Below are 16,634 nucleotides of genomic sequence, written 5' to 3'. Positions count from 1 at the left end.
GGGTTTGACCTTTAAATACTTACATCTATGAATACAATGTTTACAATGTTCAATCAAGTTATTCATCAAGAACTCTAAATGTTTATCCTTTAAAAATATCCCAGCTTTAATTGACATTTCATTTAAATGGTGCAGCAATATAGGCTACCTTTAGATTGAAGCCAGCATTGAAAAGACAGCCAAAAGTCATTAATTGGGTCACACTGAAAGAAAATATGTCCAACCGTCTCAATATCGCTCTCACAGAAAACACAAGAGTTACTTTCCCAACTCAATTTTACATGTAGGAAGTGATTCGATGGATAAATATCATTTCATATTTTAAATGTCACTTCTTTGGCTTTTGGTGGTTATGGTTATGATAAGGATCGTTTCCTAATCTTTCGTGCCTCTTCACCACTATAGTCTCGGAGAACATATTTTCTTTTCAGTTGAAAGGGATCCTATTTTATACATAATACATTTAAATTGTTAGCGAGCAGCAGGGATAGATGATATTTAGAGTGTCTGGGGTGCCCCCCGCTGGACCAGTGCATTGTGGGACAGCGGCAGTCAGGCAGTGGTTCCGTATTTGGGATTTTTTTTTACAGCTAGCTGATAGTTACGTTTCCATGCAACCTGCATGAAGGTATGGAGGAAAATGGGACGCCACCACACTGATGTGTATTACTGAAAGGACGGCACGGCTACTCCAGTTTTAACGGTAAGTAAGTAGTGTAGCTACATGGTTGTTGTGGTTCGCCATGGACGCTGTTGTTGACGACGTTTGGTTTGTAGGACTGCCTGTAAGTTGCTACGTTAGCTGAAGCCGTGGCTAACTTACTGTTAGCATTTCAGGGTGTTCGCTGTCATAAAAGAGCGAAGCTGCAACGCCAGCTGTTGTTTTCTATTGCTACGAGAGCGTTTCCTATCAGTCGGTAAAACAACTGTAACGTGATGTCATGTCAAAATCGATTAAAGGTGTCGCTGTGCTCGACAGCGGCCAATTTAGGAGAGAACAACTAACGGGCAGTAGGCTTCAGTAGACATTGCATATTTACACGAGAGAAAAAAACAAAAACGATGGACACAGTCGTTGTGTAGATTAAATCGGTCCATGTTTTAGTAAAACAAATACAGGGGATAAATACTGCAGTACTTTCAGCTGCAGAACAAACGCTTCACTTGATTTGGCAAGCTTCAACTGTATGGAAACCATTGAACGTGGAAAACCGTATAAGGGCATGTACATTGCAAACGTATTAAGTAAGTAGGGTATATGGGTTGGATAGCTCTGCCATTTAATCAGCCGTACATTGTCCTCAACACACACACACACACACACACACATATATATATATATATATATATATATATATATATATATATATATATATATATATATATATTACTGTTAAAGCACGTTTGCTGGTAGCATTTGGTTTACAGTGAGTTTTATAGTGGCTACCAGGAATGTATTCAATATTATCACAGACATGATACCAAATGCCGACAGTGAGAGTGCCACACAGTGACCATTCAGTCTCCAGGCAGGGAGTAGACGGATAATGGGGTCAGGTAGGAAGCCTGAAAGACCGCTAATTTAATTACAAAGAGACGATGGAGGTTTGTTCAGTAGATCTAAGCATAGATATACATATAATCAATATTGATAATGTTCAGGAATGAGATTTATGAAGGGAAAAACATAGAAGCTTGGAGCAATAATCAACATTGATGTGGAGGAGGAAGAGAGGAATAAGCACCAATCAGAGTGAAGCATGTATTAAACCATGTTTGTGGTTTTGGTGATACTTTTTAATAGTGGCCAGTTTTCTGTTATGTGAAATGAAATCACCGCTATTGTTGTTAGTTTGCTTCCATTAGAGCTCATAATGATATGATCTCATCACGTTATCGCTTTACATATTTCTGCTGTCCGAATTGAGAGCTAACAAAATGAGTTTGACCCACAAGCTTATTAGCCTGTTCCATAGCTTTCCACTGCATTGTAAGGTCTTCATTAGCTAATGGAGTTTGCTCAGTTGTGGAGCTGAAACAATAAGTTGATTATTAGGCTAGTTGATACACAGAAAAGTAATCATTAATTATTTTGATAATTGTATAATTAGTTTACTCAAGCATTTGTTCTAGCTTCTGAAAAATAAGGGTTTGATTCTTTTCTCTAGTTTTATATTTTCACTGTAATTTGCATATGTGTGCCATATTGTGATATAATGCATATCAGTAAAGTTGCCTTGTCTATTTTTATCCGAAATAATCATTATTAAGATAATAGTGATTTTAGCCATATTGATGCACCTGACTTGGATTGGTTTATTTTTCATTTAGGTGGTTCATGCACACTGCTACCCTGCTGCCTCCTAGCAACCGTCATGCCTTATGGAATATTCATCCACCACCAATGACATTCCAGTGGGACCCATGTTTACAACAACAGTTCATTTTGCCAACAATTAGCCTCATATCCGCTTCTTTTTAATCAGGCTTGCGCCGTTTGCAAAGCACACCATCACAATTGCAAACCTGTGCTTTTTTGGTTTTACTGCAATCAACTTCTCTCCGTTCGCAAGAGCCTGACCCCCTATCATGAGATTCCGAATCTACAAGAGGAAGGTGGTGATACTGACTGTGGTGGTTGTCATCTGTGGCCTAACTTTCTGGAGCAGCGGAAGGCAGAAGAAGAACGACAGTGGATCGCTCCCCAAGGAAGCGGACGCGGTGAAGAGAAGCAGCAGCAGCATTAGCAGCAGCAGCAGTAGTAGCATCAACAATCATATCCAGGTGCAAGCCACACCTGCAGTCAGCAGGGCACCTGCCCCACCCCCTGTTATAGAAGCCAATGACACACACCAGGAGAAAGCAAAGGAAAAAGAGAAGATACCCAAGCCACCACAGCCAGAGGCAGATAACGCCACTTTAGTCTACCGCGGCATTGTCTTCCAGCTCAACTTTGACCAGACAATAAGAAATGAAGAAAAGTTTAAGGCAGCGCAACAGCAGGACCATCTGGTTGTGGTGGTTCAGGTCCATAACCGACCAGACTACCTTAAGCTATTGGTGGACAGTTTGCGGAAGGCCAGAGGTGTGGAGAGCATACTGCTGATATTCAGCCATGATTACTGGTCCCCTGAGATAAATAAAGTGGTGGCCTCTGTTGACTTTTGTCAGGTACTTCAGATTTTCTTCCCCTTCAGCATCCAGCTGTACCCCCAGGAGTTCCCCGGACACGACCCCAGAGATTGTCCCAGAGACATTCCCAAAAAAGACGCCTTAAAGCTGGGTTGCATCAACGCAGAATACCCTGACTCATTCGGCCACTACCGTGAGGCAAAGTTCTCCCAGACCAAGCACCACTGGTGGTGGAAGCTGCACTTCGTATGGGACAGAGTCCGGGTTCTGAAGGAACATACGGGTGTGGTCCTGCTGATCGAGGAGGACCACTACTTGTCCCCGGACTTTATCCATCTGTTGAAGCTGATGTCTGCTCTCAAAAAGGAGCGGTGCAATGACTGCGACATCCTCTCGCTGGGGAGCTACAGCCACATCGGCTACTCCAGCAAAGCAAATAAGGTGGAGGTGAAGCCCTGGAAGTCCACTGAGCACAACATGGGGATGGCTCTGAGTAGAGAGACATACCAGAAGCTCATCAAATGCACCGACACATTCTGCACTTACGACGACTACAACTGGGACTGGTCCTTACAACACCTGACTGTGTCCTGCTTGCCCTCCTACTGGAAGGTCATGGTGAGTGAGGCGCCACGGATTTTCCACGCCGGAGACTGCGGCATGCACCACAAGAAGACTTCTTGCATGCCGATAAGCCAGAAAACCAAGATAGAAAACATCCTACAAAGCAGCGGGAACCAGCTGTTCCCAAAGAACCTCCTGATAGCAAAGAGACTGCCGGCCAACGGGGCCGGAGGGGTGGCACCACATGTGAAAAATGGGGGCTGGGGAGATATCAGGGACCATGAACTCTGCAAGAGTTATGTTCGATTACAGTGACCTTAATTGCTACTATTATATATTATCGTCTCTTTTTGCATCCTCTATAAAGAAAAAAAAAGCCTTTTGAAAGTAAATCTTTATGGACTATTCTTCTTATTGCCTGTTTTATCGGACTGTTCCAAATAAAGACAAATGTTGAATTTTTTGGCTTCTTTAACACTTATGTCTTAACATCGAATTATTTAAATGATTCCTGGCAAGTAGGCTTTGTTTTGTAAGTTGTAATTAACAATAATATACTAAACAATATATTGTTGTTTTCTCGAACAGGCCTTTTAGATTGGACTTTTAATTTACCAAAAAGAACATTTCTAGAGAAGGCAAGTGCTCATTGGGGCAGTCATAAATTTGGTAAATCTGTGGATTTAGCAATCCCTCTGTGCATGCATAATTAATTTTGAAGATATTTATATCACATAAATTTGCGGAGATCAAAGGAGATCCTTTGAGGCACCTTGTTCCATTTAAATAATCCCCCCACTTATCTTCAACAGGTTTCTAGAGAACACCAAGAGTCTCATTACTCCTGTGACTGCAGAACGGATGTCACTTAAGGTTCACAGCATTAATAAACATGCAAATGATACTTGCAAGATAGGACGCATAGAGAAAACTAGTGTTTTTTTGTTTTTTTTTATAATTATGCTAAGTTTGACAGAGGGAGTGTATGGTCAGTGAAGGGCATTTGTTTGACTTTGTTGCAATGCATCACTGTCGAGTTTAACACTTCAGATAAAATATGCCAATTCAAGTACCTGTCTCTGCGCAGAGATTTTGATTTCACAAATGAATGCACACGTGGCACCTGGAGAGATCCCAAGACACTGATGTAACTTTCTCGTTCATGTTGTTGCTGTTGAAGAGGCATTTACATTTTAAGTGCTCAGACCAGAGCTCAGTATCGATGGTTTCCGCCGAGGCCCAAGCTCGGTGTCATCTCTGAAGCCCCATTGATTCCCCCTCCCCTACTGCCTCTGGCAATGTTTAACAATCACTTCTGCACACTGTTCAAAATGTTGTAACTGCAAAGTTATCGCTGAGTGGACTCTCCATACAGTTCATATTAAATATATCTTCTGGCAGACTCTGCTACAGGCCTACCAGAGACTCGGTTCGCAACGTAAAATTCCAAAACGCTGCATGAATTCAATATGACATGGCGTGTATCCTTGGCACAGTAAGACAAACGTCCAAGACTGAGCAACACTGATGAAGCCTAACAAAGCTAAATAGACCTCACAATCTCTGCTCATTTTATTTCCTGTGGGTGAACTTTAATTCCTAATGCAGTGTGAAGACATGTGACTGCTGTGCGGAGGTCATGTGACAGATTGTGCAGCTGCTCCCATGGTGGAGGCCCAATAATTGGGCCTGCACCTCAAGGGAAACGGCTTAGAATAGAATTGAGAATAGGAGGAAGTGACACTGTGCTCTTGATTCTTGGTGACTAATGGTTAACTGATGCTGGAGCCTTGGAAACTGTAATGTACTACCATTGCCTTTGAAAGTGCCCTACTTCGTTTATTATGGTATTTTAGGGCAAGAATGAAAAGAATAAGCACACTCTTAAACAGTTTTGATGGCCCAGTCATCAGTACTGTCCATAGGAGGACAGATTGACCACTGAAATAGAGAAAACAAACTCTAAAAACTAAATCCCAGATACTCAGGTGGTTTTCTAATTATTTTAAGGTAAGGTCAAGGTGGGTAGAAAATTACACTGCAGTCCAAGCTCCCCATTGGCCAAATGCCAATACAGCCATTTTGAAAAAAGTGTTGATTATCCTATTAATTATCCCTTCTTACTGACGCAACTCAATCCTTCATTTCGGAACTCACTACGGATCTAAACAATGGGCTAAATAAATATCCTTGGGGAATTTGTGGTTAATTTGTTCATTTCCATAATCTGATTGTTTAAAGAAAATCCATCCCTGACGTCACTAGAAAGTGTAATTTTTGCAAATGTACTTGTATGCGTTCATTTTCTTGGCACATATAGCTCAGAGAGACCCAATATTTAATCACTCATAGCCGTTGCACACATTGCTAGGTAAACAAAACTCTGGGTCAATATATAGAGGCATGCAGACGAGGGAATTGCATCACCGAGAAAATCATTAAAGCAGCACCTTACAGAAGCAATAGGAATCTCGCAATTCATTGAATTCCTATCAAGTGGGACTCATTTCCCTGAGGGTGGAAGATAAATGTAGTTGTTTTCCAAGCTCTTACTGTAGACATCTGATTGCTATTCCATTGGCCAGTTAGATTAAAGGGTGCCAGGGTTTGTATATAATGTATAAATGTGGTTGACAGCATTTGTAGGAAAGACAGAAAACAACATAAAAGTGCATATATTAAGGGCATATATTATAGCCGGTGTGATGTTTATTATGTAAAACATCTCACTAAGCACCAATCCTGATTGATGCACGCTCAGCAGCATGGACGTGTGCAGCTCAGGGGGGGATCGGACAGTCAGTCAGATCCCGTCACTGTGTTGAGTGACACACTGACAGGATGATCGGACCTCTCCAGCCTGCTGATTACTCTCTCCACCCCTTCCTTAGCCCTGATGCCACAGGCTGCTGGTTTAATGGCTGTGAGTGCTCGTGTTTCTTCGAAAAGTGACTCATAAATTATGGAGGGTCAGTTTTATTCCCCACTTGGAATATAAAATATATATGAGGTAGTAGGGTGAAGTAGTAGGAAATAATTTAAGAGAGAGCTAGAGAGAGACAACATGTATAGACAATGTTTTCCCCGTTTGATAAAGTGATGGCTGTTATTAATGCAAGTTCACTTTAATTGTAGTGAGGAATTCTCAAGCTCTCATTTGTCTGAGCAATACTGCCCCCTACTGGCCGACTGTAACCCAAACATGCCACAAACTGATAGGCTACAGGTAACTTATGTGGAAGAGTATCAAGAAACATCCAGACTAAATGGCTGTTCCTGGTCAGTTTAGCATGTTGATAATACCTTAGACGTTATACTTGAAGTTCAATATTATATAGCTATACTGGGAATTGCATGACCTCATAGCTCCGCCCAATCCGAGCAGTGGTCTAATCAACCAAAATAAGTGAAAACACCTGTGCAGGGTCCTTTTCCATTTCCAGCGTGGCTCCAGAGCGGAGGTCTAATTAGCTGATAACTAGAAACACCTGTGTGGCAGGGCCTTTAATAACTCAATTAAATGAAACAACTGACTCATTTCCATTCGCTTACTTCCTAATGGGGATGTGATCACGTCAGGACACGACCTGCCGGATGTGATTTAATACCAGTATTATCAAAAAGAAATGTGTCATCATGTCAGAAATATATTTTTTTTTACAGGTCTTATGCAAACTTTATACTTCCTTGTTATATAATCACTGAAAAATTGAAATGCTAGCATACAGTGGCTGGTTCAAATGCTACTGTAATGGAAGTGCTACTCTTATGCATGACTGCCAGTGGAGTGATATGAAGCGTTTGGTTGTCCAGTCTGTCACCTAATCAATTCATGTTGTGTGCTGAGCCCGACCTCTGGCCTCATGTGGAGGAAAGCGTGAAGCTATATTCTTAACTAATGATTGCTACATGAAGACACTGATTCATGCGGTGAGTACATACACTTAATAAAGCAACACAAATGGAACATATAATCTGTCAAAGCTGTTTTTAATAGGCGTCACATGAAGGAAAATGCTCCCACTGTTAATATCTCAGTCTTCCTAATGTGGGTGCTTGTAAAACACGCTCACCTCAAGCACTTACACCATCATCAAGTGCCGACGTCAGTCAGTTGGTATTCAACACAGTGTCAAATGTTTGTTCACAAGTTCAGAATCAGTTCAGTAATTATTACTCAAAAAAAAAAAAAAAAAAAACAGGACTCACAGATTGCAGCCCTGTCTGCAGAACATGGTTCAGTCTTATTTGTTAGTCAAAGTGAATTCACACACGTTGATGGATGGGACTAGTGAGGGGAACTATGCCAGCGTTAGTCTTCCTGTGGTTTACCTGAGCTCTGAGTGATTGCTGAATTAGACCGCTGCATCTGCGTCTACCTGCCTATGTTGTAAAAGGAATTTGCAGCGACAGGCTAGCTAGCATTCAGCACTACCTGTTAGATAAGAGGATTTCATAGATGTCTCCTATACCAAACTTTACATTAATAAAAATACACCTGAATTCTCTTTATGTACAACAGAAAAGAAAACATTTTCACCTGCATATTCAAGATTCATTTTAATATTAGGTATAGATCTTTTAGTATTAGAAATATCACTATTTTCTGAAATGAGGATCTTTGAACTAATGTAATAATGATCATTTACCCCATAAATCATTGAAGTACAATATTTACATATAATACAGAGCCCATTTAATCTGAAACAATATTAAAATAAATGTTCAATAGATACAAAGGTTGTTTTTTTTGTTTTTTTAAATTCTATTTATATATTTCAACCTTGTCAAGGAGTCCTTACACACTCCAAAAATGTAAAGCCATTCTCCTAACAAACTATTAAGTGCAAACAATTTTTTTTTTTTTCCATATAAAAAAACTATGATTGCAGCATCCAGCGTTGAGACAGAGGGCAAGGACAAGCCGTTTCCCCAAGTGCTTCCAAAACTGTCTTCAAAATATTTTGCCTGTGTTCCACTGCCTTGAATTCAAAATGGGGGGGGGGAAACAAAAGAAACAAGAATGAAAGAAAATGTGTGCAAATACACTTTAAAGTGTGATACTACTGATTTTAAAATATTTGTAAAGGAAGTAAAAAGCTCTGGCTTCTCTTGAAAAGGTGTCGCAGGCTGGGCTGCACAAGAGATCGCCCAGGAAGTGAAAAATGGGGATACGCTTCTTTTCCAAAACAATCCCTCCTCTTATTCCCTTTATCAGTGAATACATTTTGAAGGAACAAAATAAAGGAAAGATTCCCGAATTAAACCCATACAAAAAGGTTAGGTTGAGGCATCACCACATTGCTTATATAGCATGTCTAGTCTTTGAAGATCTACAGGCACAAAGGATTGGGTACTAGAGGTTATTTTAAGACTCGACACGACTTGATATGACCATAGGTGGAACAATGAGCCAGTCAATCCCTCCCACAAACCTCCTGGACGATTTAAAGCTTGCTTATCATACTTCCAATAGCACCCTTTCTCACGCCCAGACAAAAGGCCATGGCTTGGCCAACGTCGGTTCTCTAAACATGAGCAGTAACACAAAAGGGAGCGTCTGGGTGGTTGTAGTGACGAGAATGAAGGTGACACTGGAGGCCGTTGTGTGTGTGTGACAGTGTGCGAAGAAGCGCTGCAGGGCCTTGGCCTTGGTCATCCACGTCTCTGTTGCATGGAGCTGTCATTAGCAGCACCAGCACTGGGGCTATACTACTGTTCCACTGGGGGAGTTGGCTGGGTTGTTTTGAGATGATAGCAAACCCTGTGGAGAGACAGATAACACACATTGATAACAAACAGTGTTACTTCAATGCATTAAAAGAGGCGGAATAGTGAGGCCATGAGGTTTACTGTCGGAGAACCTGTGCTATTAACCAGCTAACTGCTGAGGGTTTAGTGTAAATCTTGCATGAAATAACCAAAACCTTTTGGCTGCACACAGTGGGATTAACAGCTTCTGAATGCAGCGAGAAAATGCCTACGTCCAAGACAATGTAAGTTAAGAGGTGTCACATGACAGTATCCTCGAGAGGCCTGTCACTCACCACTTTCCCAGGCCTAGCCCATGTGCAAACGAAACCCTCCTGACAGGCTGTTACCAGACAGTCCTCCAGGAAGATTAACACAGTGAGTCTCTCGTGAGCGATCTTCTTGCACACCAGCGGCTCGAGCAGCGGCACGTCCTCCATGCGTGGGCACAGCGTAGTACCCAGAGTCTTAGCTGCTTCCGCTTTTGCCGTCCGTGTTGAGCTAAGCTGGTTGAGCTTGTCGCTGCTCTTGCTGCTGATGTGACCCATGCTGTGGTTTCGCTTGTGGTCCTTCTCGTGGCGCTCCTTGCGTGAGTCGTGTAACGACAGAGTTGCAAACTTGCTGACGCCAGTGGCGATGAAAGCACTGTCAATGATGCTGTTGCCCTTAGTGGTGGTGGTGGTGGTGGTGGTAGTAGTACTGCTGTTGCTGCCTGTGTGACTGTTGGGGGTGCTGCCCCCTGTCGGGTTGGAGGAGTGTGGCAAGCTGTTTGACCGAGGCAGGGTGCTGGGGAGGGAGTTCGCTGGGTTGCCACTGGTGCTACTATTGCTTCCATTGTCTTTACCATTGGTGCCACTGGGATTAGTGGCGGTTACAGCAGTAGTAGTAGTAGTAGTAGTTGTTGTAGTAGTAGTCGTAGTTTGTCCAGTGGCTGGAGGGCTTGTGGCACTCATAACATTAGTGTGAGTCCTAGTGCGGGACAAAGGGAGGTGAGGGAAGAGAATGTCCTCCGTCAGGTCCCACAGACACATCTGGGTATCCTGGCCCACTGAGCCAAATCTGTAGGTCACGCTAACGGGCCTACTGTCTGTAGAGTTTCTCTTAGAAAGCCGAGAATGAGCGCTGTTAGCTCTGTCTCTGCCCGCACCAAAGTGAATCTGCTCGTGGAATTCCTCATCGCTACCACTGAACTCAGCAGGGGGGTCACCATCCTCCACACTGGTGGTGCAGTGGTCAAATGCCACCACACTCACCCACGACTTGTGACCATGCCCCCGTGCAATCACTCTGCAGTCTGAAAATGACCACACCGTCACCAGATCGTCCTCCCCTCCTGCCACAATGTAGCGTCCATCTGGGCTCCAGCACACACACAGTAAACCACCAAAGTAGCTCTTCATCGTTCCATGGAGCTCTGCAGCGTCGAAGCCAAACACCCGCAGGAAGCCGTCCTGGCTCGCACAAGCCAGAAACTTGCCATCTGGGGAGAAGGCAAACTCATTGAGCGCCCCTTCACCCACTGTCCAGCGCAGTAACGGGTTGCGAGCCGACTTGCTCTTGCAGGTATGCACAGCATAGTTTTCACCCTGCTTTAGGAGCTGGTAGTGAGGTGCCGTGGTGCCACAGGTGTTTTCCACATTGTACAAATACATGCTGCCACTGGAGTGAGCCACCAGAAACAAGCTCTCTGAACCAGGAACCCATCGTACACACGTAACTCGTGACTTGTCTATAAGTCTCTGGGGGGGGGGGAGGACAAAGAAACAGAGAGAGGAAAAAAACAAAGACACTGGTCAGCTAGTTGTTCCATTATTGTACTAACAGCGGACAACTGACACTAAACATTAGTATGATTTTAAGTTTCGGCCTAAGCATCAGAACATCTGACTGGAACCCACCTCTTCATTGAAGAGTTTGCTAGTTTCCTTCTTTATTGGGTCGATGAGCTGCACCTGGCCTGCGGAGAAGCCCACCAGCAGGGAGACGCTCTCTGCTGTTGCTGTGATGGGGTTGAAGTCATGACATGTTGGCTGCGTTCCTTTGTATATCCTCTTGTCTATAGGCTTACTAAGATCGGCAGCCTAGAACAATGAGAAATACAGGCAAATTAGTTTTAAAAAGCGGTTTTTAGTGTCAACCGTTTTGACACTGCTTTGAAAGGACAAGCAGCTGTGATTGTGATGACACTTTCTTGCCTACTATTTACTTTAAGGTGACCTAATACTTTAATCCACAACTCAGCGCTTATGTTTATCTCAGAGCCTTTCTCCAACAATTTCTTGTATAGGAAGATTGACACAATGTATTTAAGCTTTAGTCGCAGCAAAGAACATTAAGGCCTCTGAAATTACATAAGATTATTTTATACACCACCAGGGACAACTTATCCCAGATCAGAATGCCAGTAATGGGATCAATTTAACTTACAGTCTACAGAAAAATACCACTATTAAAACTAAAATCTCTAAATACTTGCTGGGGACAAATATCTTAAGAGAATTGTTGGCTACTATCTACTCTTTGTTGGTGTCTAAAGTGCCAACCCAATGTTCCTGGTGCATGATGATAATGAATTCTGACACATGGAAAGTAATTATCCAAAAATAGAGAGGAAGACCAGCCCAGCGTGACCACATAGCTTAACTGTTTAGTTTGTCTTCCAACAGGCGGTTGACAACACAACTCAATTCAAAGCAAACATGACACTGTGAAGATTTATTGAAATGAAAATGTGATATACAAGTCATCTTTTTTCCTATACCATATGACGAGTTTGAATCCTGTAAGCTTCAATAGAACGACTACAGTCATTATCACCAGTCAGTTAAAAACTGACCCTATTCATCACTGAAAAATAGTCATTATTGTTAAGAAAAATAAATAAATAAGGAAAGAAGAGACTATTAGCTAAACCTGTAATAGGTCTAAAAGGAAAAATGATAACTTAGACCTGATCAACAGAGCTGCTGGCCTGGCAAAGATGTACCTGACATTGGACCAGTCAAAATGTGATATTTATAAAGGCTTTATGCTTTATTGCTGCAACTCTCTTGTGGTCTATTTTAATGCATTAAAAATGAGGCAGAGAGAGAGCGCAGTGGATGTAATAAAAAAAGCTGCCAGTATTGTCAAAGTGAGGCTGCGCTAAATAAAATAAGGATATTTGACTTTAACATTTCAAGTGCTACAATGATGATAAGCTTTCCCTATTGGCTACCAAAATATTTTACACCATAATCAGTCCCTCCAGGATTTCGCGATCGCGCCAATTCAACCAATCACCGTGAATTTGGTGCGACTCGCAATTTTTACCAATCACTGCAACTTTTACCAATCACCGCACATTTGACCAATAACCTGAAGTTTCCCGCGACTTCAACCAATCACGGTAGTCCCACGTGCACTCTGAGAACAAATGACCAATTGGGAGTGAGAACGGGTTGATCATTTCCTCCTTTCTGATATGGAGACGTGTGTGTGTGACTCATTTACCAACAAAACGTACAGCGAAAGACCGTGCAAAACATTTCAGACCGTCCGATACATTCTAATGTAGACTTTAACGATTTAAAAGTCGCTGAAGTTGCTGCCGTTTCCATCCTGGCTGTCAGCTCTCTGCAGCGGGTGGGGCTACTGCTCCGTACCCCCCACGACTGACGCAGACAGACACAAACACACACACACAAACATGGTGGATGCAGGAGAAAAAGGAGATGAGACGTACACGATGACCTAAATTGAAGACAGCTGCGCTCGTTATTGTAAGTGCAATGCTAAGTTAGTCAGTATTATCAAACCGTATGAATGTGTGTCCCAGGCCAGGTTAGGAAATTAACTAACACTGTTAAGATCAACAAGCCACTGACACACATGTTCAAATTTGATTGATTCATCCATCCATCCATCCATCCATCTTCATCCGCTTATCCGGGGTCGGGTCGCGGGGGTAGCAGCTCCAGCAGGGGACCCCAAACTTCCCTTTCCCGGGCCACATTAACCAGCTCCGACTGGGGGATCCCGAGGCGTTCCCAGGCCAGGTTAGAGATATAATCCCTCCACCTAGTCCTGGGTCTCCCCGAGGCCTCCTCCCAGCTGGACGTGCCTGGAACACCTCCCTAGGGAGGCGCCCAGGGGGCATCCTTACCAGATGCCCGAACCACCTCAACTGGCTGATTGATTCAATAAATTATTATTTTTTGTCTTAAGTCCACCAGCCATTTTCATATTATACCAACATTTACAGCATCCTGAGCCTTTTTGGTAAGGTTACTAGGAAAACTCAGCCCAGAGTAGTTTTATTCTCCCCAAAACAAGTTTCCTTTTTATTTTTAAAGAACTATACGAAAAAAAAATTGCAACTTTCACCGTCTCCCGCAACTTCATTGCAACAAACATAGAAAAGACATCGTAACTTTTATCACAATTTTTTACAAAAGCTCCCGCGAAATCCTGGAGGGAGTGAATAATGAGACTTAAAAAAAGAGTTAAAAAAAAAAAAGATTTAAAAAGTTTTAAATTAATTAATTTAATCAAACACAAGCTGGGTCTAGTGGCTGTATGTACGGCAGTAGAATTAGTTTTAGGTCAACCCGGTGAGGGAACTCTTACAATTTAGAATTAGAGGCAAGACACATCATTAAAATAAAGAATAGACGGGCTGAATGCAGTGTTTTCCCACCTATTGAGATAAGTGAGTGGGCCACACACTAATGTCAACAACTTGTCCAATAATCGCCACCAACAATCAGGTAGCATGACCTCTTACACTTCTATCGTCCTTCTGACTTTCATCTAACAGTAATAATAGTCTCCTTGTTTTCTGTGTGCTATGTTACGAGACCATGCCAACTCATTATTCAACTGTGAGTGTACCTGTAGACATTTTACCTGACTTCTTGTCAACGGACCAATTTAAAATATTGCAAGGGAGAAGGAGTAAAAGAAGATGCTGTCACAGTGAGTAAGTTAAATCAAGAGCTGCGGGGGAACAGGCCCTCATTACAATTTGGACGAAGCACCAAAACATCACCATGTAAACCACGGTTTCTGTGGCATGGAAAAACAATTTGATTTTGAATGATTATGCCGGCATTCCAATGTATTTGGGGTTGTAAATAGTATGGAACAACTCAGATATATCCATGAAAGTCAGTTAATTCACCCCCCCAAAAAAAAAGCAAATCCATCACACTTTCATTCTCAGTCCCATTTAGTCAATTCACTTATCTAATTTAACTGACTGAGCATTTCAGCCTTGAGTTCAGCCATCACTGTCAGAAATGCGGTTCGACTACATCTACTTCCAAGTTATCTGGTCTCAACTTAATTTAAATGAAAAACGTTTCATTCGAAGATGATCCCATATTTTACCATCTATGCTAGCTGCTACCAAAATTAAATCAATATACAGTAAGTCTTAGTACAACTTCAGGTGCAGAACTGGTTGTGTTTGAGACAAGCCAATTTTAGGTAATAAAAAGGTTAAGAAAAATATACCATATTTTCATTCTGTTGCTATAATGACTGTTGTATTATGGGATTGTCCTAAAAATTATTCATTGACGGATATAAATATTAGTCATATAGTCATTTCCAGGTAATGATCTAAATAAAAAAACTGGAATAACACCTATTACTGCTTTTTAAAAGCTGCATAATTTCCCTAGTCATATACTCTGTTTACCCTGTCTTTGGCTGAGTTAAGTCTACAGAGAAAACTACTACTTCCTCTAATGGTTCCTAAAATGTTTTTTACTGTGCTGTGAGATTGTGAGAGACCACTGAAAGCATCTAGATTGGAGAAATAAGAGTTTTGTAGGGAGGCTAGGCTGCTGTTAGATTGCGTATTCTGTAGCTGCCTCAGGGACAACCACATCATCAGCACGATCACCACTGTCACAGTCACCATTCAACAAGACCAAAGTGGCTTGCTGCAATGACATCATCACTGTGTGCAACCAAACATTGGGTCATATTACATCACATCCAAAACCCTGACAGTAGAGTGCACACAATCATTACATCACGAATAACAAAACATCCCTCCCCACCACTCCAATTGCTTACAATGTGAACACTTAACTTAGTTCCGTAATAGAAACACCAAAGTTGACCCTGCTGGTGAGCACTGTTGACAACTTGCCACCCATATATTAGCTTTACCATGTAAAGAACGAGGAAAAAGAAAAAAACATAAGATATGACAAGCCTTTTCTCACTTTATCCAGTTCACCGGGAATGTTCATGTCAGTTTATCACTGACTCAGAAAAAAACTGGCGGACTCTGAAGCGCACACAAGTCTCATCGAGGCAAAAACAACTACTGTGGCGATGTTAGCCAAGAATGCTAATTAGCTCCTAACTTAGCTAGGTCTGCTACATGGCCTTGTCTTGACAACCTGCGCACTTCAATGACAGAAGCTAAGAGAGTTGACAGCCAGGGTGCAACACGTTTGGAGATGCCAAATCAATGGGGTGCTCCTGGACAGCGCGGGCTTCGATGCTGCAGTCAATATTGTTTACCTTTCTCACGCCTTTGTAGATATAAAAGTACAGTTCCCGGCCCACATTGAAACAGATCCTGTCGCCGTTGCCGGACTGGTCGTTTACATTGACGAAGGAGACCTTGACGGGATTGGAGCCCTGCGAGTTGAAAGGCACCCTGTTCGGCCGGCTGTATTCGGAGTGAGTGAGGAGTTTGTAGACGCCTTCTCGTGTAGTGAATTGAGTTTTAATTTCGTTCATCTCCTTCCCTCCTCCCTCCGCCGCCATCTTGGAAATTGGCGTTCATCCTTGTCCGATCCCCGGATGTATCGACAGCGCATGCGTTGGACCGTTGAAGTCCTGCAGGCATGCGTACAGGGAAGTAGCCTATGTCATGTTCTCTTGCTTAATACATCCATGGTAATGTGAGACAAAACTTGAAGGTTGGTTCTAATATATCCTTAACACGTCCATGGTTGAAAGCAAACCAACTGGTTGGTTGAAACCTAGTATGGCTGGACCGTGTATGGTCAATGTGCTAAAGTGTAGAAACCGGCGTCAAACCCAATAACCCGCATCTAATAGACTAATAATGTATCATTCTAGACTAATATCATTCATACACCTTAGACAAATTGCACGAATGTATTGCCGTTTCTCACTAAAACCGCTAACAACTAAGCAGATGTAATCATGTAATAAGA

At 42.4% G+C, this 16,634-nt stretch overlaps 2 protein-coding genes across 3 annotated transcripts; one reads left to right on the top strand and one right to left on the bottom strand.

Moving 5' to 3' along the window:
• Positions 1 to 533: 533 nt before the first annotated feature.
• On the top strand, positions 534 to 4,158 carry mgat2 (alpha-1,6-mannosyl-glycoprotein 2-beta-N-acetylglucosaminyltransferase). Its single transcript, XM_078275142.1, has 2 exons — positions 534 to 703; positions 2,332 to 4,158. The coding sequence occupies exon 2, from the start codon at positions 2,590 to 2,592 to the stop codon at positions 4,009 to 4,011; it is 1,422 nt and encodes a 473-aa protein (XP_078131268.1). The 5' UTR covers positions 534 to 703; positions 2,332 to 2,589; the 3' UTR covers positions 4,012 to 4,158.
• A 3,511-nt stretch (positions 4,159 to 7,669) lies between these two features.
• Positions 7,670 to 16,261, bottom strand: wdr20b (WD repeat domain 20b). 2 transcript variants are annotated; one of them, XM_078275191.1, is made up of 4 exons: positions 15,970 to 16,259; positions 11,346 to 11,528; positions 9,744 to 11,186; positions 7,670 to 9,460 (listed from the first exon to the last, which is right to left on the bottom strand). In XM_078275191.1, the coding sequence occupies exons 1-4, from the start codon at positions 16,216 to 16,218 to the stop codon at positions 9,404 to 9,406; spliced, it is 1,932 nt and encodes a 643-aa protein (XP_078131317.1). In that variant the 5' UTR covers positions 16,219 to 16,259; the 3' UTR covers positions 7,670 to 9,403. The 2 variants fall into 2 exon arrangements, with proteins under 2 accessions (XP_078131317.1, XP_078131319.1); XM_078275193.1 differs by lacking the exon at positions 9,744 to 11,186 and having other exon boundaries at positions 15,970 to 16,261.
• Between the last annotated feature and the right edge of the window lie 373 nt (positions 16,262 to 16,634).

This window comes from Sander vitreus, chromosome 18 (assembly GCF_031162955.1).
Source record: "Sander vitreus isolate 19-12246 chromosome 18, sanVit1, whole genome shotgun sequence".
Taxonomy (NCBI): Eukaryota; Metazoa; Chordata; class Actinopteri; order Perciformes; family Percidae; genus Sander; species Sander vitreus.
This window is presented reverse-complemented; position numbering and strand designations above follow the sequence as displayed.

Excerpts from the sequence above, each read along its gene's own strand:
- wdr20b (XM_078275191.1), bottom strand. The coding sequence starts at position 16,218 with ATGGCGGCGGAGGGAGGAGGGAAGGAGATGAACGAAATTAAAACTCAA. Across the intron at positions 11,187-11,345 it reads GCAAACTCTTCAATGAAGAG|AGACTTATAGACAAGTCACG; the intron begins GTGGGTTCCAGT and ends CCCCCCCCCCAG. Across the intron at positions 9,461-9,743 it reads GGGCTAGGCCTGGGAAAGTG|GGTTTGCTATCATCTCAAAA; the intron begins GTGAGTGACAGG and ends GTCTCTCCACAG.
- mgat2 (XM_078275142.1), top strand. The coding sequence starts at position 2,590 with ATGAGATTCCGAATCTACAAGAGGAAGGTGGTGATACTGACTGTGGTG.